Source organism: Apostichopus japonicus, chromosome 2, assembly GCF_037975245.1.
Source record: "Apostichopus japonicus isolate 1M-3 chromosome 2, ASM3797524v1, whole genome shotgun sequence".
Lineage (NCBI taxonomy): Eukaryota > Metazoa > Echinodermata > Holothuroidea > Aspidochirotida > Stichopodidae > Apostichopus > Apostichopus japonicus.
Genome location: NC_092562.1, coordinates 16219938 through 16245841, shown reverse-complemented (window position 1 = coordinate 16245841; position 25904 = coordinate 16219938). Strand labels below are relative to the sequence as shown.

The 25904-nt window shown below is 36.5% G+C and overlaps 1 protein-coding gene across 3 annotated transcripts; it reads right to left on the bottom strand.

Annotated features, from left to right (window-relative positions):
- Positions 1–724: 724 nt before the first annotated feature.
- LOC139979917 (armadillo-like helical domain containing protein 1) lies at positions 725–20717 on the bottom strand. 3 transcript variants are annotated; one of them, XM_071991158.1, is made up of 12 exons: positions 20570–20717; positions 18548–18727; positions 17350–17418; positions 16525–16691; positions 15260–15456; positions 14379–14463; positions 12959–13078; positions 12186–12258; positions 11476–11605; positions 3463–3540; positions 2622–2703; positions 725–1750 (listed from the first exon to the last, which is right to left on the bottom strand). In XM_071991158.1, the coding sequence occupies exons 2-12, from the start codon at positions 18724–18726 to the stop codon at positions 1728–1730; spliced, it is 1203 nt and encodes a 400-aa protein (XP_071847259.1). In that variant the 5' UTR covers position 18727; positions 20570–20717; the 3' UTR covers positions 725–1727. The 3 variants fall into 3 exon arrangements, with proteins under 3 accessions (XP_071847259.1, XP_071847266.1, XP_071847248.1); XM_071991165.1 differs by lacking the exon at positions 20570–20717 and adding an exon at positions 20383–20563; XM_071991147.1 differs by lacking the exon at positions 20570–20717 and adding an exon at positions 20419–20563.
- Between the last annotated feature and the right edge of the window lie 5187 nt (positions 20718–25904).

Below are 25904 nucleotides of genomic sequence, written 5' to 3'. Positions count from 1 at the left end.
TCGGAAACTGCATCTACCCTTCAGTAGAAGGTTATCCAAGCTACCTATCATGATTCAAGGCATTGATGATGAGCCTGATGGGTCGTGGCTCAGTCCTCATGGAAGCTCCTAGTGGGTTTTGATACTTGTGGGCTAATCATCTAGATAACAGGGAGCCGTGTTATTTGTTTCATACATGTGTGGGGCAGGGGGCGTGGATTAGGGTGGGTGGGGCAGCAGTGTTGATGACTAGGTTAGGTCCTGGGAAAATTATGCTTGAAATCTTCATGTTTCCTGAAGTATATTATGAAAACGAGAACAGTTTTATCACATATCCCCTGGTGCCCTTAATTCAGCCCAGACCCGGGGATGTAACCTGTCATACTTCTAGTCAAGTCTGGGTGAGGGTCGGGGATCAGGTAATATTTCAAGCCTCATCAATTTTAGACAAGGTTTGTTGGATCTAAGAAGCATTTACATCTCCTAATGATGGTTGCATTATTGCCTTCAAATGTTTAAGTGACCATATTTCATAGCAACAAGTTGTTAGGCCTTCATGACTATTTTATTGCTAAAAGCAGAATCAGAGGAGTAAATCACTTTGTGTTACTAGGTTGCTGGGGCAGATAAGACAGTAACATTATGACAGACTTAAAGTACCACTAAGTACTTAAATCATATGATAAAGAGCACTACTTTACCCCTACCTCAAACAGTGAAATAAAACGAGAGATGGAAAAGAAAGTGAGCTTTGCATTAAATTTTAATTCTTATCATAGTATCAATGAAAATGAACATTCATCACCAAACTGAGACTAAAAATAAGCTGGTTATTAAATGTTATATATAACATACTATAACATTGGACATAGCAATTAGAAAGTTACTAAAACCTGTTTTTCAATGAGACTGTATTCTGGCTTAGAACTGTTACAAGCCAAATCTTTACCACCTTTCTCACCCCCCAAACCCCACACCACTTTCTTTCTCATTTCTGACGATTAGCCTTTGGCAGTATGTATGTCAGTCATATTCAGCCATCAGTTGTAATTTTCAATATGAATGACAGTCACAGTCCCTCTCAAGGTTCTCCTCATAGGTCCCTCCAACCAATGAAATGTCAAATCACCATCGGTGGTGCAACTGATATATCACCATCAGTGGTGCAGTGCAAACATCACCATCGGTGGTTTAACAGAAACATCACCATCAGTGGTGTATCTGAATCATCACCATCGGTGGTGTAACTAAAACATCACCATCGGTGGTGGAACTGAAACATCACCATCGGTGGTGCGATGCAAAGATCACCATCGGTGGTGTAATGGATGTATCACTATATTAGGTACTGGGTTATAAACTGACTCAATGACACATGGATGTAACAGTAACAAAGATATATTCAATTCAAGTAATTCCTTCTCTTCTTTTTTTTCAGTTCATTATATTCTACAAACTTTTACCTGGCAGTAATATATGGATAGGATATCAAAATGTAATGAAAAAAGTCTGTTAGGTTAACAAAAGTTAAACAGCAGATAAAAATATTGATTACATCCTTAATGTTGGGGAACAAGTTTTCAAACTTTTCAGCTTGACCTGTGACATTTAGACATTTGATACCAATCGTACAGTGAGGTAGTGATATCTTGATGTCAACAACTGTCTGTTATAAAACTGTACATTCCTTGAATAAATAACAGCTGTAAGTATTGACTATTCACTCCCAGCAAGCTGACCAGCCAGAATCATCTGTTAGTGGAATCAACAACTACAAACAAAAGAAAAGGAAAAACACCAAGTTGAAAATTACTTGAAAAATGATCATTTCTTGCAAATCAAAAAAAAATAACACAAACATGGAAAAAACATAATTAATATCATCGTTATAACACGACTATAGGGGGATAATTTGTTTGGGTGGGGGATGTGGGAGGGGAGGGGGAATTGAAATTTATCAAATTTTTAGTCACCATTTAACATTTTTTCCTTCTTCACCACATGTTACATTATACTTTACCCAATAAATCAAACTTTATGCAAGTTAGTTATTATATATGGCAAAGATCCAAACCGAGAAATATATCAGGATAAATAACCCATTGACTTGTGATCAAGATCATTTTCTACGAACAATTAAAAAAGAGCAATTATTTATTTAGTTCTTCACGATAAACAGAACCTGCGGTGGTATCGACCTCACAATGTAAACACATTAATCATTAGTTACAATGGACAAGAATGGTAGTTTTATCTTCCAACAAATTAGCACTGTCTGATCATGTACACAAGTTACTTAGCAGAGTAGAAGAATGGGTTAAGGAAAGACCATAAACTTATCCTACGACTATTTTCTTTTAAAGACTTGCAAAAGCAACCCCTACATCTAAGTGGGTCGTCTGCTGTTTAAATTGATCGTTATCATTATTGAGAAAACAAATCGCAGAACAAAATGAAAAAGAAGAAAAAACCACAAGAAGATGATACAAGAAACATAATGAGTGGAGATTTTTTTTGCTGTCTTAAACTGTGAATGTTATTTGGATAACTAAACAATTGGTATTATGCTTTCTGAATATCATATTTTTGTGATGTGTGTTATTTGACATATTAATGGGAAAAAAGGGTTTAAGCATACTCACTTCCAGGTATGTTGGATTTATTGGATCTCAGAACGTCGGCTTGAACGGACGTCATATTCATGTACAAGCCCTCCGGATTGGACTAGAGAAAGAGAAAAAGTGGGGGGGGGGAAAAGTCGATATCGCACAATTTCATGTCATGAAAAAATATTTCTAGCACCATTAATTTTGATGATAAGTATGTATTTTTACATATGATTATTATGTGGTGGAATATTTCAACGAAATGTAAATCTACAGAAAAATCATGCCCTTTAATTTATTCATGTGTGCTATCAATATCCCCACCCGAAATACTTTATAGCCCAACAGATGGCAGAGATGCCATGCACCTTTACAATGTGACATCAATTCCTGCTTTCAAATGGAGCAAATTCATAAAAAATGTTTGTAGATATCAGGAGTTATGTAGTCATACCAAGGAGTTGCTATCTGCAGTCATACAATCAGAGCCAAACACTCCTTTAACTTACCTCATAAATGACTGTTTTTTTACCATAATCAAACAAAGATGTATACAAACTTCAATATGAAAAATTTAAAAAGCTCCTCATCTTGACCTTTGGCATGAGTAAATTAACAGCATGACAGCTATGAGTAGAAAGTAAACAACCGCCTTGATGCGAGTACAAGAACAGTTTCAAAGCTCTAAATTACGAGTACAAGTAAATTAATGTGTGCAAGCTCCGATACTATCATTTTAAAATATCCACCAGGGCGAGTGTAAGTACAGTACTACGGACTCACTACAAGTCCAGGTAGATGGTCTCAATGCGATACCCACTCGAAGAACTCTGATGGATGAAATGGGTGACTGCAATATTTGGTGTAATATCCTTACCATAAACATCTGGTACAGATGATCCCCCATGGCATCCCTTATGTTGTCATCCACAATTGGGAATGCCGTCGCTAAGTGCTGTTGATAAACAATTTCAGACGAGTTTCGTATCAATTAAAAACTACAATACAATCTCGGATCTATTTCTGAATTAAAAAAAAAAAATGGAGATGACAAAAATGATTTCATGAAACATAATTATTTTCAAAGGAGAACTATGTTGATAGAACAGCATATTAATGATCTCTCTTAGAAATGCGGTCTGAAGGGTGACCTTAGGCAGAATTTTAGTCTTGCTAATGTTACAGATCAATCAGGATCTGTTTCTTTTTGTGGCTTGCATGTTGGAGAGCATGAATGGAAGTACATATGGTGCAAAAATTGGGTCAATCGAGGCAATTTTACACCCCTTCAGGCCTCCAATGAGCAGCATACAAAAATTGTTAACTGCTGAGTAAAGAGGTTTGCTTAAAAGTGACGAAAAGTTCAGGCTCTCATAGTAAAAACCCTGCATGGTCATGATACGGAAAATTGAAGGCTGCCATTAATGGCCCACTTGTCAGCTATCCAGTGATGGGTAGTATTTAGCTAGTGAGAACTTTCTATCTAGACTTAGAGACCACATTACTGTTATGATTTAGTAAGTAAGTCAATGAAAAAATGTGCAACAATGACGCAGATAAGAAGATAGGAAGAGTGCAAACTTGTGTTTTAAACATTGAAATCTGCAGTTTTTATCCAAAGCCTCTTTCATTGATTGTATTGTTTCAATGGAAAACACAATTGATTTATTTAGGAATTTGTTTGTAGAGACTTCTTGTGTTAGCATGTTTCAACATAACAGATGGTAGTGAATGTATCACGTTTTGGGATCTTTTAGTTCCCATACAAAGTAATATTTCCATTTAAAACATGGTAGCAGATATATCCTAACAGTTCTGCAGCCCGGGCATTGGATATAAACTTTCACTGTTGCCCACCGCCCCTGGGTTATATTGGTACACAGCAAAACAAAGGTAAAATGTTACAATGGATTTCATGACTTGACACAACCTTGGCAATTAACAGAGCTCTTTTGTCTAAGTTAGATTAAACAGAGTCGTGTTCAATTGCAATTATGAACAATGAACAATTCGGCACTATATTGAAGACAAACAAATATTGAGCTTGCTACAAGTTGTTCTTGTCACATAAATGTCCTGTTACATAAATGAAGAAGTAATTGTCTGTGTACTCCTTTCTTGACATCACATATTATTTGCAAAAGTTTATTTTCTGAAAATAAAATTTACTTTCAGAACTGATCAGGGAGGGATGATTACTAAACCATTCAGCCAGATTTACCCAGACAGATCTGACAAGAATATCTATTGGTTTAAATTATTTTTCAATAAATACCTGGATCTTCTGATTACAGCCTGAGCACAAGTCAAGCTCTCTTAGCGAGTTTGTTACTGATAATAATGCTTAGTTGACCTATAATCTTAACAGTATTATCAATAGCATTTAAGCCCATGCATGCAAAGATATCATTCTAAGGGAGTATTGCGGGACAGTTTCTTCTCCCTAAAAATGCCATTAAAAGAAGAGGTCACTTATTCAGTGGTCATGTGGAAGAGAGCTTCTGAAGACCAAGGTGAAGCAAAGGCATTGAAAATGGTTCCATGAGTTAAAGAAGTCAGAATGTTTGTAGAGAGAGATTCTACTCTCAACTACGTGCTCCAAACTCTTTGGGTAGTAGAATGTTAAGGAGGGCAGTAGACTGGAATGGGCGAGTCAAAAAAAGAGGAAAATGCAAAAAGGTTACCATGTGCTGCTCTATACTAAGGTGACCAGACGTCCCTGATTTTCGGGGACAGTCCCCGATTACAGTGTGCTGTCCCCGATGAACAAGTGTCCCCGAAAATGTCCCCAATTCGTCAAAATGTTCAGGAATTTCGAAAATATCCCACATTATTAGTAAAATAATTGTAAAAAACCAATTTATTCAAGTGTGCAGTCGCAGAACGGAACTAAACAGTATTTCAGGTGGGCCAGTGTAAAGTAAAATATGCTAGATCGATCTAGCCTAGCACTCTTTCGTAAAGTAAATAAATTTCATCTAAGAAAAAGCTACATTTTTGAAAATAAAATTGATTTAAAAAGTGCTTCTAAGTATCACCATTTTACATCTAAGCACCTTAGGCACTAGAAAATTTTCCAAAGGGGAGGGGGACACCCCCTCCCCTTAGACCCTCCCCCATATCAGTTACACAATAAATGTCCCTGATTCCAGTCAGGCAAATATGGTCACCTTACTCTATACACCACAGAGTGGGAGTGCAGGGAGATTGAAGAGTAAAGTAACTTTGAAAGTTTGTTATAACTAGTGGGGTTGAGTACAGAACTATTCTTCCACAAAAGAAAGGAAGACAATGCTATGAATTTAACCTACAGTTACAGATATTGCTGGTTTACCATGTAATTATTATATTTAAATGCATCACATCGAAAATAGAGATGAGAATGCTCGTAGCGGTCTGTTGCAACGGCGTCACAAAAGATGTGTCAAACCTTGTAAGAGTTACAGTAATGACATGCGCACAGCTTACAATGCTATTTCAGTATGACAGCAGGCGTATAAATGCCTGAAGCTTTATTTGCATCTGAAAGGGGGTTCTGCTAATTGTTGTCTTCAAGTGATTAATCTCTATGATGATAATCCAACAATAAAAGTTTGAGAATAAATATGGAGTTGCTGTGACTAAACAAAAACCGGTCAGGCAGTTACCACTTTCATTCTGGAAGTCAGATAAAAATAAGATACGTCTTTAGTCGCAAATAACGTCCAAAAAGTAAATATGTTTCCAAACCATACAACATAGGCCTACACAAGAGTCTCTGTTCAAGTCATACATTCAGGAACTCTTCTTGTAGGCATTAATTGTTTCTCCACTCTTCGACTAATTATCTAATCATATATCAAACTCTCTGAAAAACAATGGTTTTTGACAGCAAATCTAAGAAGAGTGGGGACCCTATGAGAAAGTGGAATCGTACCTGTCGTTTGCCTATAACGATTCAATCTTGACAACCCTACTTAGATGAAGCTAGTACTTCATCATGCTACTACATGAGTTTTCTTAGACCTACATTTAATATGTATCAAAAGATCAGAGAGGGTAAATGTCACGCACAAGCAGTGTGCCGCGCAAACAAAGTCAGGTACTTCTTCTTGTTTATATAGTTAGAATCCAGACAATTGTTCGTCTGGCTGAGATAAGGTGAGATCATCACACTACCTTGAAAGTGACTTGATAATGAAATCAAAGTTTTCATATGATTAACAACTGCCCTCTAATTTGCTGGATTAATCAAAATCTGTCACACAGTACAATCTAAGTCTGTGTTACCCATGATCCCATAAAGGCAAAGAGTGACCCCAGTCAAAAAACATTTACTGTCATGGCTTTGGTGGAAAAAAATGCTTTTGTCCTCTGTGGGTAATGTATGAAACTGTGCATAGGTGAGTACTCAAGAGTACCAGAATCTTGGGTAAAATACTGATGATAATACTTCTTTAATTAAGTTTTAAATTTACTCCTGATGACTCTGGGAAATTTCTATAGTACAACATCAAGTTTTATTTTTCTTCTAAATTTTTAATTTCAAGACTTTTGGAAGAAGCCGGGTGAATGTCCTGCTTTTTGATAACATTTTCCAATCCATGTTTCAACACATTTTTGATTATATTCTGAACTACTCTCATACTTTCATTTGTCAACCATTTTTATGCCAAGATTTCAAAGTTTAGATGTATATATTTATTTTTTATTTATTTTCCTTCTTCTAATTTACAGCGAATCAAACTTTTTATCTGAGAAGAGTTCGATAACATATCAAATTCATTCAATTTAGTTTTAATCCTTTCTTATTTCCAGACTTCAAATGTTGGCAAGAAGATCTTACTTCATAATTATAGTTCTTTATGAATTTTCTCTTTCTTTTCATTTCATTCCAAATTCACTTGACAACTCATTCAATACAAATCCAATTCATATGACCTATAATCTTAACAGTATTATCAATAGCATTTAAGCCCATGCATGCAAAGATATCATTCTAAGGGAGTATTGCGGGACAGTTTCTTCTCCCTAAAAATGCCATTAAAAGAAGAGGTCACTTATTCAGTGGTCATGTGGAAGAGAGCTTCTGAAGACCAAGGTGAAGCAAAGGCATTGAAAATGGTTCCATGAGTTAAAGAAGTCAGAATGTTTGTAGAGAGAGATTCTACTCTCAACTACGTGCTCCAAACTCTTTGGGTAGTAGAATGTTAAGGAGGGCAGTAGACTGGAATGGGCGAGTCAAAAAAAGAGGAAAATGCAAAAAGGTTACCATGTGCTGCTCTATACTAAGGTGACCAGACGTCCCTGATTTTCGGGGACAGTCCCCGATTACAGTGTGCTGTCCCCGATGAACAAGTGTCCCCGAAAATGTCCCCAATTCGTCAAAATGTTCAGGAATTTCGAAAATATCCCACATTATTAGTAAAATAATTGTAAAAAACCAATTTATTCAAGTGTGCAGTCGCAGAACGGAACTAAACAGTATTTCAGGTGGGCCAGTGTAAAGTAAAATATGCTAGATCGATCTAGCCTAGCACTCTTTCGTAAAGTAAATAAATTTCATCTAAGAAAAAGCTACATTTTTGAAAATAAAATTGATTTAAAAAGTGCTTCTAAGTATCACCATTTTACATCTAAGCACCTTAGGCACTAGAAAATTTTCCAAAGGGGAGGGGGACACCCCCTCCCCTTAGACCCTCCCCCATATCAGTTACACAATAAATGTCCCTGATTCCAGTCAGGCAAATATGGTCACCTTACTCTATACACCACAGAGTGGGAGTGCAGGGAGATTGAAGAGTAAAGTAACTTTGAAAGTTTGTTATAACTAGTGGGGTTGAGTACAGAACTATTCTTCCACAAAAGAAAGGAAGACAATGCTATGAATTTAACCTACAGTTACAGATATTGCTGGTTTACCATGTAATTATTATATTTAAATGCATCACATCGAAAATAGAGATGAGAATGCTCGTAGCGGTCTGTTGCAACGGCGTCACAAAAGATGTGTCAAACCTTGTAAGAGTTACAGTAATGACATGCGCACAGCTTACAATGCTATTTCAGTATGACAGCAGGCGTATAAATGCCTGAAGCTTTATTTGCATCTGAAAGGGGGTTCTGCTAATTGTTGTCTTCAAGTGATTAATCTCTATGATGATAATCCAACAATAAAAGTTTGAGAATAAATATGGAGTTGCTGTGACTAAACAAAAACCGGTCAGGCAGTTACCACTTTCATTCTGGAAGTCAGATAAAAATAAGATACGTCTTTAGTCGCAAATAACGTCCAAAAAGTAAATATGTTTCCAAACCATACAACATAGGCCTACACAAGAGTCTCTGTTCAAGTCATACATTCAGGAACTCTTCTTGTAGGCATTAATTGTTTCTCCACTCTTCGACTAATTATCTAATCATATATCAAACTCTCTGAAAAACAATGGTTTTTGACAGCAAATCTAAGAAGAGTGGGGACCCTATGAGAAAGTGGAATCGTACCTGTCGTTTGCCTATAACGATTCAATCTTGACAACCCTACTTAGATGAAGCTAGTACTTCATCATGCTACTACATGAGTTTTCTTAGACCTACATTTAATATGTATCAAAAGATCAGAGAGGGTAAATGTCACGCACAAGCAGTGTGCCGCGCAAACAAAGTCAGGTACTTCTTCTTGTTTATATAGTTAGAATCCAGACAATTGTTCGTCTGGCTGAGATAAGGTGAGATCATCACACTACCTTGAAAGTGACTTGATAATGAAATCAAAGTTTTCATATGATTAACAACTGCCCTCTAATTTGCTGGATTAATCAAAATCTGTCACACAGTACAATCTAAGTCTGTGTTACCCATGATCCCATAAAGGCAAAGAGTGACCCCAGTCAAAAAACATTTACTGTCATGGCTTTGGTGGAAAAAAATGCTTTTGTCCTCTGTGGGTAATGTATGAAACTGTGCATAGGTGAGTACTCAAGAGTACCAGAATCTTGGGTAAAATACTGATGATAATACTTCTTTAATTAAGTTTTAAATTTACTCCTGATGACTCTGGGAAATTTCTATAGTACAACATCAAGTTTTATTTTTCTTCTAAATTTTTAATTTCAAGACTTTTGGAAGAAGCCGGGTGAATGTCCTGCTTTTTGATAACATTTTCCAATCCATGTTTCAACACATTTTTGATTATATTCTGAACTACTCTCATACTTTCATTTGTCAACCATTTTTATGCCAAGATTTCAAAGTTTAGATGTATATATTTATTTTTTATTTATTTTCCTTCTTCTAATTTACAGCGAATCAAACTTTTTATCTGAGAAGAGTTCGATAACATATCAAATTCATTCAATTTAGTTTTAATCCTTTCTTATTTCCAGACTTCAAATGTTGGCAAGAAGATCTTACTTCATAATTATAGTTCTTTATGAATTTTCTCTTTCTTTTCATTTCATTCCAAATTCACTTGACAACTCATTCAATACAAATCCAATTCATTTTTCCTGTTGCTGCCATTATTTAAATTTTGTTTCCTAATCCTTTTTTCAGTTCTGCATCCATCTCAGAATAGTTGTTCCATATATAATGTAAAGCTCTTTTAGGCCTATGCTTTCATATTTTTCATATTGATAATGGAATGTTACCTTGTTAGCCAGTGGACAATGTTTCCATTATGTTTCCATAAATTCCAATTAACAATTATCCACTTAAAATATGTCTTTCCCATCTTTCTATTTCACACAGGCTTCTCTTTTTCGAAATAACTTCAATTGCTATATACTTTGCAGAAAATATTCAATGGGAGTCTTTTGTCCAACACCCCCCATCTTCATAGCTGTTTCCAATAATGAGTAAAAAAATTACAAAAAATAACAAACCCTACAAAAAGATGAATAGGATGTTTGTAAACTTATTTGTGTTGTGACTTAAGGATACAACATTCAAAATGAAAATGTTGCTGACCACCATCTCAGAAAGTTACAGTGCTTTAACAAGCTATGTTATTGTTGTTACAATGCTAACTTAGGTATGATGAAGTTACCCCTTATCAGAATTATGGATTAATAATTGACAGACAACTACAATTAAAATGAAAATTTGGCCCAAAATTGTTTGTACAAAGTGAGAGATGCTGCCTTTTAGCAGGCATCCACAAGTAATATAACCTTCTTGCATTGGATCAAATTTAATTTCTGAGAATTCCGCACACAGACCATGGCATAATTTATCAAGTTGCTTTGGAAATTGTGAGTTGATTGCGGGGCACTTGTGGGTTAATTGTGGGTTTAGCAGTTGAATGTAAGGTTAGAATTATAATCAGAAAGTCATGTGAGCAGTTACAATCCTGACAGGCCAACAGAGTCTGACTACTGTAAGTATAGTACAAGTTTTAACTTTTTAACATATGCATGTAGAGGTATATTATGTACTTAAAAACTAAGTCACAACCATATGTATATCATATCAACGATTAATAGGGAAGCTTCATAAATCATCCTCCCCACCAACGGACCTCTTCCAGGGGAGGGATAGTAGATATTTTCCTGATCAGAGGGCCAGATTTGAATATTAAATGCCTCTCTATGACCTCAAAATAAAAATGACACACTTGCAGCCATTCCAAGCTATTAATACAAATGACAGAAACTTGATAAAATTTGATATTTGAAAGTCACAACAGCATCTGATCTGAAAGAGATCCGAACACATGTTTGCAGTTTAACAAGAGAAAAAAAATTAACAGATAAAAAGAAATTTCAGAATTTCTAAACTTCATACTGTGCATATCGTAGCATGATGATTATTCCTGCTTAAACAATTCAAAACATAGACTGCGTAGCACCTCATAGACGATATATATATGAATTCGTACTGATTGGAAAATCATGGCAAAGAATTGACTCACTTCTAGAGCCACACTGGCTTGTCTCTGACTGTCAGCGTAGTCTTCATTGCCCATGGCGATCATGAGATGGTGGGTGCACCGTAAATAGATCAATTTCTCTGCAACTGAAGGCGATTCCTTGGCTAACATTCTGCAAAAGTTTTCAAAAAAGGATCAGTTAGTTTGACATTTCATCAAACAAAACAGAGACATTTCGAGATGTATTAGACACTGAGCAAGTATAGCAGAGCTGACAGATGGATTAACTGTGATATTCATATTGCAATGTTATCGATTCTTCACACACCACTTTCATATATTTCGCAGAACTCAGATTTGCATTGTTTAAAATTCACCAGAGGAATGCATCTGACTCTTCTGCACTATTATAATAAACCACTCCTGTATCACAATTTTTCATGAGAATATCACACTGGGCAACATAAAACTGCTCCACACTACATACTACTTCATACCACTTCTTATATTTTTTTGTTTTGTATATATATTTTTTTGTGTTTTGTACACTAACATTTTAAAATAATATTTTCTTGTTACATACTCACTTTTGATGTCTTGTTTATAAATAGTTATATTTATACTGGAAATAAATGTATAAAAAAACATATATATAAAACATCCCCATTTCACATTTACATTATTACACTACGGCCCTAAACACATAGTTTTGATATTGAATCATATGAGTCAAAGTAAGGTAGTTAATGTACCCAATGACTTTAGCCGCTGATGCCTGCTGGACAAAGACAGGCAATGGACGCTTCAGTTCCGGAGCATTTGGATCTAAAGCAAAAAGAAGAAATCATAGATATCTTGTTAGTATGTGGTTAATTCCCATCATGAATAAAGGGATTCAACTTTATGATATTCTTTGTGTTCTTCTACCGCACACAAAACCAATTATATCACACCATAATGGTACTTGAAAATATTGGTCACTCTTTAAAACGGTTGCCAGTTCCCTATTGAAAGATGAAAAAAATTGTACTTATAAAACATTTACATATATTACTTTTTCTTGTTAATACATTTAGATGATAGAAAGGGTAACTATAATTATTCAGAGTGTGACAGGATCATCAAAACTGTCACAAGGTGGACCACCACTCATGGAATGGGCCATATGTTCTTTAAGTCACGCTACAGCCACAAATGAAGAAATAGCGAGTACGAAAGAAAAGAAACCACTACTATGAGAATAAAAATATTTGTCAATAAACAGTAAGGTTCTTACAGTTGCTAGACAGCTATTACATAAGATTAGTACCTCCCCAGAATGCATCAGTTACTTTAGTAAAAGGCAACAATGAATAGTTGACTTTTACCCTCACCGGGTAAAATCGAATGCGAGCAAAGAATATTAATTGAATTGGGTTATACATTCAACAGTGTGGCAAAGATAACACCCCAATTAATTTAACATACTGTTTTTAAGAGCCAACCGAGAGGACAGTAAGCACGATTAGAGAAAGAAAATGGTTACCATCTAGAATCTCTGGTCGATGCAGTAGGTCTTCCTTAGACGGTACCAGAGCTGACACCAAGCACTTGAGAAGTTCACCTTGTACGCTGTACTCCATTAAATCTTTAATTAGTTCTATAGCTGTGATAAACAATTTGACATGAGGTGACTTGATGGGTGTTGTGTAACCTTTGAAAATTTCCAGCATTGTAAAAGTCCCCACATATACAGGTTAAAGTGCATTTGCTTACTAAGATTAAACTTATAAAAATATTTAAAATATCAAATTATGAATTGAGTAGTTGAATCAGTTCACAAAGAAGAACAACGACAACAATGTCTTCAAACAGATAAGTCATTCGATTGACCTTTATTTTATTTTGAGGTTATGCCACAACTGGGAAGTGCAAGGTTTTAAAGTGCAAGGTTTAAAGTGCAAGGTTTTGGGAAGTGCAAGGTTTTAACAGTGAGAAGGTTTTAAAGTTGTATATTGAGATACGCTGTAAGTTATGCGTTATACAATATTTACAGGTAACTGTGTGACGAGGCAATTTACCTGAAGGATTTATGTGGATTACAATTTATGACTGGACTTAAAACATCTGAAATTTATAAATTAAATGACTGGACCACTTTAATCTAAGCCCTGAGGAGCCTATGTCATCACCAGTTTAATATTAAAGGAGCACTCCACAGATTTAGCATAATTTATGTTGAAAAGAAGAATAGATAGAAAAACCAACTACTAAACACAGAACAGAATACTACATAATAAATTTCAATGAATGAATATTGCTGACAAATCTCCACTGGCTTTTTTGTGTGACAATTTCACTACAGACTTTTATAGCTCTAGAAACTGCTCCCCATTCTGCGGGGGGGGGGGGGGGGGTGAGGTGGCTGAAAGTTCTGCAATATCTACTTTATCAGGTCATTAAATATCTGCACTTTGATTGACATGTTGGCTATCTCTTTAAACTTTTATGTTTGAAGTTAAATTGCAAAAATACCATTATAGTTTTAAAAAAGGTCAAGGGCGAAGGAACCGGGGAGGCTGGGGGGCGCAAGCCCCCCAGTGAAAATGTGGGGGGCGGAAGTATCATTCCGCCCCCCCCCCCCTTCGCAAGTCAGAAAACCCCTTTTTCATTTCCAAATGAGAAAAAAGTCTCATTTGGAGCACCAAACTGCATCTAAGGCCAGGTGAAAATGCAAAATTATTTACAAAATGGAGTGGGTGTTGAAGTGTGCTATATTGCACCAAATTGCATCTGAGGCCACCTGGAAATGCAAAAAAATTCCAAAGGGGAGGGGGACGCCCCCTCCCCTTAGACCCCTCCCCCAGACTGGCCATCAGTCTTCAGCCCCCCCCCCACTCAAAAGTACCTTCCTACGCCACTGAAAAAGGGAAATGTACTTGTTTACTGTTCTGTATAGGACTTACCTTCAAACTGAACTTCCAAGTGATAGGACTTCAGTAATGCTACCAGTGGCTCTACTATGTTTGTGTTTGCATGACCAACAGTTTTCTAGTGGTTGAACAGAAAAAAATCATCGAATTCGGTTAAAACAGACAAGGCGGTGAAACGATCAACTATCATACTGACAATCAAGCAATCAATCTTTCTACAACTCACTCAAATCTGTCAATCAATCAATTGATCAATAAATCTATAATGGTCACACTCATGTTGAACCTTCAAGAAATACTTTCCTGCTACCCTCAGAGCATTTGTTCCTCTCTTAAACATTTAACTACGGTATATATCTGAATCCTCCTCATCAACATCTGAGAATAACTTAGAGAAGCAGAACCTCAAAAAGAGTACTTTGGGAAATGCAAACTTTGAAAGTTAAAGAAACAAAAAGGATGCATTAATCTTACTAAAAGATCCTAAAATAAAAACGAAACCAATTTTAGAAGTTTAAATCTATGAGAGGTTTTATTCTTACATTTATCAAATGTTTACTTCTCTGGGATTACAGTGCGCTGACTAGTCTTTTCAAATTCATGCACTTTTAACAAACTTTTTCTGTGATATTAAGCTAGCTTTAGGGATTTTGCAAGGTCTGAATATTGGTACCCCTTCATACTTTTGGATCCATTTAACCTTCAATAAATTCCTGGCTGGCCTGAGTTCATCATAACTATTAACATTCAACGAAGGTGTAGGCAGACTGACACAATCCCAAGGGTGGTCTGTCACCATCTGCTGAACCTAGTCTGGGTAAAATGCTGTACAGGAAGTAGGGATCATACAGCTGACCTGGGGTCACAGTGATAGTTCAACAGTGGTGAGGAGACAGGTAAGCAGAACTCATTACCTGAACCATCCTGAGAGTCTGTGAAGCCATCTGTTGAGCCTTTGGTGAACTACAGGGTAGTAAAGCTATCAGTCCCTTGTACACTTGGACCTGGAATTTAGGGTTCCCTTGAGCGAGGGTTTGTAACATCACCCGAGCATGTTCCTGGGTTTCTTCGGACTGCGATCTAGCTAGACATTCTGCAATTGCTCTTATACCTGAGGAAAGATCACAGAAGATATTTAGTTCATTAAAACAAACTATCAACTTTGATCTGTTTGTATGCCATGACCACAATGCTCGGGTTTGTTCATATGATTGTTGCCCACAAAGACAAACTTTTAGCTATAAATTTGGTTTAATGAAGCCATACTGCTCTGCTGCAAAAATTATGTGCAGCAGCCAATTATTTTAATGGTATTTCTTTCACACATTCCATTTTGCCAGAGGGCAACATGCAAATTGCAGATCATGCACATTTTTGCTCACCTGTGGAACAGAAACTATTAAAATAGTTTGTGCTGAGTAAGATATAGCACATTGCAAAGTAGCTACTAATTATAACTTCTTTTTCTTTAATCTTTCTTTTATTTTCTTCTATCCTAATGGCAAACAATGTGATAGATACTTGAAGTACAAAGATAATGTTTTACATGATAACTGCATGAAAATATTCCCCCTTGGTATATATTGCTATATCAATTTTTTCATATCTTAAAATGTAGTTTCAGGACCCTAAAAAAGATTTTGCTAGTTTGCTCCTTCACTACATTAAGGATAAAGAAAGTCAGTTGGTGAAATAAACAGGATGTCTTTTAGAGGTAAATATATCCTTTAAAAAATCTTGCAAGTTAATATAGCCATCCTGATCCACGAAATATGATACATTTTCAAATTTGTGTTGATGTAAGATCAGTTCCTCTTTACACATCCTTCTTGTACACACTCTACAACAACAACTTTCACTCATTATTTCCAAATTATCCTTGTATGTATGTGTGCGTGTGTGTCTGTGTGCCTGCCTGCAAGCATGCACGCGTGTATGTGTGCATGTTAGTATGTATGTATGTATTTGGTATGTATGTATTTGGTATGTATGTATTTGGTATGTATGTATTTGGTATGTATGTATGTGTGTATGTATGTATGCGTGTATGTATGTATTTTGTATGTATGGGTGTATGTGTGTATACATGTAAGTATGTATGCATGTATGTATTTATTTGGTATGTATGGGTGTATATATGTATGCATGCATGCATGTATGTATGTATACAGACACTCACCATAGCTTTCACAAATTAATTCTTTGTACTTTCTACCAGCAGCAGCCACGCACATTAAAAGCTTCAAGGCCTGAGCTTTGTCATCTTCTTTGGCTTGTTTCAAACCCAGAATTTGGAGGACAGTGAGTACTCCGCCGACTTCAAGAAATTCTGCCAGAAATCTGTGCCTAATGAGGAGAAACATGGTGACAAATTTTGGATTTTTCAAGCTACTATTTACTTTATGCAGTGTTTAAGAAGTCAGTAGAGCACCTAAACCCTTACGAATCCCCACTTTTGTTTAATAATTGTAACGAAAGACCTCAGGTTTATGGACACTGGTCTGTTCTGACCTTAAGCAAGGTCTCCCCTCACACACACACCCACACTGAGAACAGAATTAATTATGATATGAAGCATAAGGGGGGCCTCACTTGATGTTTATCAATATAACTATGAATTAACAAAATCAAACTCACAAAACTAAATTAATATGTTGAGACTCAAGTCCAAAACTGCCACAGATATTTGGTTCTCAAAGACTGTGGTCGTTCTAAAAATATATATATAATAGCATATCAAATGATCTTTTGATGTTAAAAATAAATAATAATAACAAGCAACTTGTACAGCACAATATGTGATGGTTTCAAAATGCTTTACAAAACCTCCATCAAAAATATATAAAAACAACAAACAGTAAAAAGAAATACAAGAAGGTCCAATACATAAAAAAAAACATATATCCAATGTACAGGAAGCAGGAAATGCTGTCCAACTTCTCTAAAGTCATACTAACTTTTTCCAAATAAAAATACAAACGCACACACATGCGTTCTGACTTACCCACTTGATGCGGAGAGAAATATTGTTAATGCTTGTAGTTGTAAATTAAGACAAGTGCCGGTCATGTATCTGTCAAAATGTGAGTGTCAAAGACAAACATGGAGGTAGTTCAAATGAAGATTTTCCATACACAAAACAACAAAGGTTCTGTACAACAAATAGTGAAAACTTTATACATTGATAAAAAAAAATGTATTTTGTCAATACATTTGATGTAAGGTTTAAATCAAACTAAGCTTTTGAAAGATAAATGAAATCAAACTAAGCTTTTGAAAGCTAAATGAAATTCAATAAATATTGTCAACTTATGGTCTAATTTCCACAGAGGTGTCCATATCATTGGTGTTGAGGGAATATTTATTATCACATATTTCATGCTGTCAATAAACGCATCCCAGAAATTCATATCATTAATTTGATTGGTATATTAGCAATATTTTGACATTTGCCATAATTTAAATAACTCAAACTTCTATAATATCTGCAAACTTGTTTCCTTACAAACAGAATAACTTACCCTCTTTTCTTTGGCTACTGTACAACAACTTTGCCCAAAAAATATTTCACTAATAGAAAGCATGGTCAAGTCTAACAACTCACAGAAACCTAATAATTTGATAATTTGCCCACTATCCTAGATGTATTTCAAACAGGAAACCAAATGTACTATCAATTTGCAATATACCAGCTTGTGGAAAGGCACCATATATTCATTGCCTTGTGTTAAAGGGATAAGCATGTGGTAACGTGTGCGTTTTAAGAGTTTTGTACCCAAAGGCACCTAACCCTAACTATTTAATTGAATTAATTGAAGTCTATCAATCAAATTGTACGTTAAGGTCATCTACCCAGCTTTTACTGGACATACCAAAACCTTCCTCTAATATGGGAGATCAATCCTTTGAAGTTTATGGCCCTAAAGAATGGAAACACCTCCCCTTTCAAATCAGATTTAATACATCTCTTTGTTCTTTTAAACGTGACTTAAAGATTTCTTTTTGAGGCAATTTTTTAATGATCTCTGCTGTCTTTCTTCCACCACATTGTTGTGTTTCTCTGTTATGTTTTTATTTCTGAACTTTTATACATAAAAATACACTAATATATCACATATAGTTTGGCATTGGTAATACTAAAGGGTACTATATTGACAAGATATGTCTTGACTTATATGAACTGTTTCTGTTTACAAGGATACGTTAAACGGAGCCAAGCAGTTAACCTGGCCAAAAACAGACTTGCTGCCTGCGAGAGATCGGATTCCAATTCTGGTCCAGTTTTGTTCTGGTTGTTCTCGATAAAGTCTATGAGAATTTTAGCTCTGGTACTTTTTGAGCCTTTATCCCACTCTTTGAGCAGAGAATTAGTAGTAGCCATGCTATTAACACAAGCAAAAGAAAAGAAAAGCCACATTAAATTTATTTCTAGCTGTTGGGGAAAGATCTTTCCAAAAAGAAATATACACTATTATTGTCGGTTGTTAAACCGAGGTGAGATTGCACAATAAAAATAAATGAGAGACAATAAAGAAAGTTTTCAATAAGAAAGCTAACTTTTGAAATCCTTTACAAGTTTAATACACCTATAGTTACTCAGAACCAGGCGCATAGCCAAGGGGGGGGGCGAAGGGGGCAGCCGCCACCCCCCCTTGAGCATATTTTTTTATTTTTTATGTTCTTATGATATCGCTAGTAATTTCAAAAGAGAAAATGCTAAGATGCAACTTACAAGGCCTGGGAAGTACCATTTCCAGCGATCTGGGAGGCATTTTCAGCCAAAATTTCTTGTACGCTTCGCGCCAACCATGGTACGCATAGTTAGTTTGCAATGCCATATCTACAGGACTGATAGTTTGCCTACAGTTTCGACCCTCCCTTGGCAAATTCCTGGCTATGCGCTTGCTCAGAACCAAAGGGTATGGGGAATAAACACATACTTTCAAACTACTGCTAACATGTGTTACAAGATGAACAAATGTAGGAGATAACTGTAGGAGGAACTCGCCTAGGCCTAGTCACAAGTGATATCTGCATGATTTTGTGATTAGGGCCCCATGTGAATTTCACAAAGCCTAGAAAGTAGATATATTGCCATTATGTAGGCGTACCCATTAACGTACAGAAAGCTATACTTCTGTAGTCCTGATGTCTATGCTGTACAGGTGGCTGTACGCATCCTAGCCTAGATTTAGTAGGATTCCTAACAATTTAGACCTACTACACTGAGTGAGCCTAAACTTAAGTTAGGATTAGGCCTAGGCTAGTGAATTGGACTGACAAAATTTGGTATGCTTAGGGCCTTGACTAGGTTGATACTGAGTGATAGGCAAAACATGTTCAAAGTGGCTATTCTTACGACTAGTCGTAAGAATAATTTACATATACGCATGCGCAGTTGCTTTAACGTTGCTATTTTTACTAGGAGTACTATTTTTACGACTAGGAGTAACAATAATTTCCGATTAGGGTTAAGGTTAGGGCTAGTGGTTAGGGTTACCCCTACTACATGCGCAGTTGCTTTATTTACTTTACTGCGCTTGAATTCGCCGATGTCGTAAGAATAGTTTATAAATAATTGTTACGACTAGTCGTAAGAATAGCCACGGCCAAACATGTTAGTCTTGCAAGCTAGGGGTCACAGGCTTACAAGTTAGGCAAGGCCTGAGCAGTGCCAAGCCAAACTTGCAGTTGCAAGTTGTTGTTAACTAGCCTACTAGGTTATGTTATTTTTCGGCGTTGTTTCACTAGGCTAAACCCCTGACATACTGTAGCCTTGCCTAAGCTTAGGCCTTGGCCTATGTTTGATTAACGTTAGCCTTCTCAAGAATGTAGCCTATATTACAGCAGCAAAGGCTCAGGTTTAGGCCTATAAATTATAATTTACAAAGAAAGACCTAGGCTTGGGCCCTAAGTTAGGCTAACGTTAGGGCCTAACAAAGACAAAAGTACTAACAGTAACAACAACAGAAACATACTGTAGGCTAGTGCCAGTTTATTTTATTTGCAAGAGTTAGATATAGTACATTGAACATACTATCGTTTAGGCTACTCGAATTAGGCTAGTTCATACCGTTCTTTATTTCCAGGTACTTGAAGGGAGCATGTTAATTTGCTATCAGCATAGCCTAGGCCTAAACGTTGACACCTTTCTCAGAACTGTGTTCAGTGTCCATTTGCTTTAGGCATATACAGTACAAATAATATCATGTAACTGAACGTACATATTGAAGTAATTAAATCGTCTGCGAAAATGGCAGGATCACGTACGGAGATCATTTCCATAGCAACCATAAAGCGACCGTCATCTATGGAACGCCAAAAACTTATTACAAGCACTGGTATGGCACTCTGACAATCTTATGGTAAATATCTTTGTTAAAATGTTTCTTCAGTGTTGCCAAGTAGTAGTAGGTAGTAAGATGAGTCTCGTCTATCTATCCGACATGTCAGTGATTAACCTCCGCCACGTATCACGATCTTGCGCAAGGTTTATTGCTTCCTCGAAATTGTTAATGTTGCCAAAATGTGGTTAATTGATCATTAATCTGCCTAGCGGCCATTAATGTATGTGATTTTTGTCTCAGCAAACAGCCTGTTGGTGGTGACTTTCTGCTGAGGTCTCTCAATTAACCAACTTTCCTATCAAAGAAGACCCACTCTGGAGAAAAACCATGAACAGTGGTGTGGTCGTTATTATTATTAGCACAATTGCATCATTCCATAACAACTCCCTGGTTACTCTTTACGATCGCTCTGATCTCTCAACACAGGTGTGTTTTTCTTCTGATATTGCCGCTATTTTCTTGCGTGTATAATTATTGTTTTAGTTCTTGCGTGTTTTGTTTTGAGTGGGTTAAAAACATGTATTATAATTTTATTGGTATCTCTATGCGTCATTATGACTAACTATAATGTGTGATAGTAATTATTACGTACAGTTTAATCATTTTAAAGCATATAGTTACGAATCAACGTATAATCCTTGCTTTGAACACACACGCGGAGGCACACACACAATCATACCAATAAGCGAGATTTTAACCGTTTTATCAAGTGAAGACACTTTTCCTACAATGTTTAGGGTTTATTTTAATTTAATTTTTTTAAAGTCATAACAGCTTTCGCCTAATCTCATCGTTCCTGCTATACGATTGTGTTTGGACTTAAGTAAACGGTAAGATTGTTTCTATAACTTTTCAGGTTTGAGATATTCATCTTTAAAATATGTTAATAGGCTCTGGAAAGCACCTTTAAGGTTAAATTGATGACCTTCATGTTACTGCTAATCCACCTTTTATTGCTTGGTCAGTTACGAATGATTTGTAAATGTACTTGTTTATACCGGCAGAATCCACAGTTTCGAAATACTATCATTTTTAAGCTTAAATGTAAACCTTGGTACCGTGTACTGTGAAAAGATACTTTTTAGGAAAAGTCACCCAGTAAAGAACCTGGGCACGAAAACCAAACAACAGAACGACTGATCCGCTCTCAACACTAGTCCCCTTGCATCGAGACTATATGACTGCGTGATCATCGTTAGGGGTGTATCACGATTCCCCTCGAAGGGGAACATATATACACATGATCTTAGCCAAATGGCCGACAAGCGAAATACTGTGAAAAGATTTGATTCAAGGATAGATTAAACCTGTATACTTTTCTAAGAAAAGTCACCCAGGAAAGAACCTGGGCACGAAAAAGCAAACAACCGAACGACTAATCCGCTCTCAACCCCAGTCCCCTTGCATCGAGACTATGACTGTGTGATCATCGTCAGGTGTGTGCAATGATTGTTCTTACCAGAGCCGTATATAGAGAGAGTTTGGCCAACCATGTAACCGATTTGGATTGGTCGAGAGGGAAAACGCCCACACAGGGTGGTAAAATAGGTCCACTTGAAAACTTTTTAGCAGGCGACACGCATACTCACAGTGTATAGACTATCGTTTGTGTACACGAAAAAAGTACGAAATTATGAAAGAAATGGTGCTGGGGATGCTGCAATCGGTCAGAACATGGATATTGTTGTTTGATTTTCCGACTGACCATAAAAGAAGAGGAATTTTTTGGAAGTAGAAAGAACAAGATGGATATCTAATGAAAAAGTCTGTGTAGCCTAGGCCCATACTAGCCATAGGCCCTAGTGTAATACGAGTAATGTACAAGCAATGCGAGAATTTTACGTTCAGACTGGTTTCTGTAATTACATGCATGGCTATTCTCTCTCGTTTTACGATCCACAAATTCGATTTCATTATGCCAGCTCTTCTAATCATAGGCATGGCAGTTTCAGTCGCACATATAGTTATCCTAATTCCTAGTTATTGTATGCCTAGGCTATGCCTAGCCTAAAAAAGTATCACTTTTAGTTTAATGTAAAAGGGTGGGCTAGCCTCTAGGCATCACGTAAAGCCCTAATCCTTAGTTAAGCCCGAAGCATAAGTTAAGCCTGGGCTTAGTTAGACCTGGACCATTCTTGCTATTACTACAACTGTTATAGCACATTACATAATATGGCACAGTATAAGGCCCAATTAAACTAGGTCTATGGAAAACAAAGTAGCCTAGGCCTAAACTAATTAGGCTAGGTCTATACTCATTGGCAACTTGTGGGTTGTGTACACATACAGGCCTAATTATATAGACCCTTTTAGTATGCCATAAACAAGTGCCCAAATGGTTAAATGATCTTGGTTTGTGTTAATTGTCAGCATTGGCCTAGCCTTTTTAGGCTAACATGAATTCAGCCTAATTTTTTCTTCTTCAAAAGTATAGCCTAGGCCTTGGTTTAATTTGGATGCAGTCAACTATCATTTATCAAAGTTGCATCAGTACCTCCTTATTCCCTTAATTGACACCCACATTGACGATTGAAGTTAAAAAAAAAATCTTTTTATATTATCTTTAGACAGTAAATTTTAACTCCCTGAATTTCAGGACTTTTTTTACAAATCAAAGGTGACATGTGCTCTGAAGAAAAACTCCTAACATAAAAAGCCACAGTTAGCAGACTGTGATAAAGACAAACCTGGTGAGTGACTACTAGACTGAAATCCAGTTCCTGCAACCACAGCAATAAAGTCTTTGTTTTAATCAATGCACTTGTGTGTTTGAAACTTTCAAATGGACACTCAATGGCAGTTGGTTAAGATATAAGGTTTTACCTTCATCATGGAGAGTTGAAGGGAATCTGCCTCATCATCTGAATAATGGACTCAAGGATAGCAACAAATCATGATTGGATAATGATTTTGAGCAAGTAAATATCTGGCAATTTGAAAGTTTGTATTATTTTTTTACATATTATTTAAGCTGTTTAGCTCACACACAAGCAAATGATCAAGTGACAACAACCGATGCAGTATATTTAAAGGTATTGAAGACTTGCCCTAAACCGCATTCCGCGCTCTGAAAAAGTTTACTTTCCGTTGCTTGCAAGTGAAGTTTTTTTTGTGTCGCTACAAAATGCAGACAGTAATGAAACCTGATACCTTGTTATCTTTTATCTAGACCTGAGATGTCCACGCTGCTATGTGCACTGTGTTGTGGGTATTGACTGTGATGTTTGTATTGACTGTACACTAATGTCTATTTACAGATGGTAGCAAGCTGTGTGTGTATTTTCTGGGATCAATGGTGGTGTCTAACACTTCTGTTACACCGCATTCGAAACTAGGTCAGATAACCGGCATGAGACATTTCTTTGTGCGGGAGTCTCCACACCCTTTAAGGAGAAGTATTTATATCCCATTTGATTAATAGAGAAAGAATTATGTTTCAATTGGTAGCATGCAACTTAAAATTTTGCAAACATTAGATACAATCAAACAATAACAAGGTTCATTTACAAGGTAATCTACTGCCCTTTATTTCACATTAGTCTGTCACATCAGAAGGTCACAGCTTTCAATAATTATACAAACAAATTCCCTTGATGGGTGCTTCGTTAGATTCCTGCAATTTTCAAGTTTATCAATGTAATAAGTTCTGAATGTGGCAATGTGGAGAAGCTTTTGGATAATCTGTGGATAAGACTGCCAGACTATCAACAAGATTCCACATCCATGCAACTCCAACTGCTTCCTTCACCTCCTTGCAGATGTACCACATGTCCAAAAAAAAGTCAGCATTGGTTAATGTAATTAAAATCTGGCTTCCTCCTGAGCTGGCAAATACACATGAATTGTCAAGTACAGAGGTCAGTGTGAAACCACTGAAAGATCTTCTCAGCTTTCAAGAAAACAAAGACTTGAAGCCAAATTGACAGAGGCCACACTGATACCATTCCACTCTCATAAGATGAAGGTATCACACACACTTCATTTTGCTTCTGCGATGCAGTGCCTGGTAGACTGTGAGGGTCACCCAATGGATGTTTTAACAACTGCCTGGTTTATAGAGCTCTGCAACAGATAATTCATCCTAATGTCTAGTCGTCATCCTGTCATGGCCTTGAGCAAGTTGAACCCACTTCAACACAAAGCAGCTATTGAATTCTTGTCTAGGTACTGTCAAATCCACATCACCATCATTGCTGGTTCCAGCTACGCTGACCATGATAAAAGAGTACAATGAGGGTTTTTTAATTCACCCAACAGAGCTTGCATTCCAGTACCTTTGGGCAGCTGAAAAGATATTCAGAAATTGTTATATATGAGTGTGTTTGTATGCATGCATATGTGTGATTTTCTTGCTCAACAGAACAGCTCCATTTTGATAAGCTATGTAACGTGGAAACCTGCCAATCATATGTTTGAAATAGGACAGGCTGAAACGATTCTTAAATGGAAAGCTTAACGACTTCTTGCATTTTTATACATCACTGTTCAGGTAAGGCCAGTAAGGGCAGTATGAAGAATATGTAACAATTAATAATTATCATTATGGCCATTTGCTGTCTGCATAATAACAAACTGAATGATGTCATCAGCCCTGTGCTCAGTTGACAACACTGACAAGTAGGCACACTATGTCAGTGTGATCCATGAAACCTTATTAAGGACATGACCTTATAGTATATATGTTAATGGAAAATACATAAGCTACAACATACACCAGTCTTCAGTTGTTGCAGGTTTTTTTTTTTCTCGACAGACCCATTCAATCTGTTGCACCTACTATAGCCTAGTACTACATTCCTGAGAAATTAACACCACAATATCAGTCTTAGGTTTGCCCACAGACTCCCAACTATTGCTAACTCCTACACTCAAGTATATAGTTTAGTTTAGTAGAAAAAAAGACCAGGAGAGACATTCAAGTCCCCATTAAGGACCCTAAGGCTATATGAGAGGAATAAAACCGAGGCCATCAAATGTCATACCCAATTACAATGCTTAATGTACTCATCCAAAGTATTCTTAAACCCATTCACACTACTTGCAATTCAACCTTCTCAGGCAAACCATTCCATCCATTCACAACCCTTGTATAAGTTGTATTAGACTTTAGAGAAAAAGTTATGCCAAATATTAATCCTACTATGTAACTTCTGGAGTTTAATACAATGACCTCTGGTACAACTACTTTTTGGCAAACCTGAAAAGATCAGTG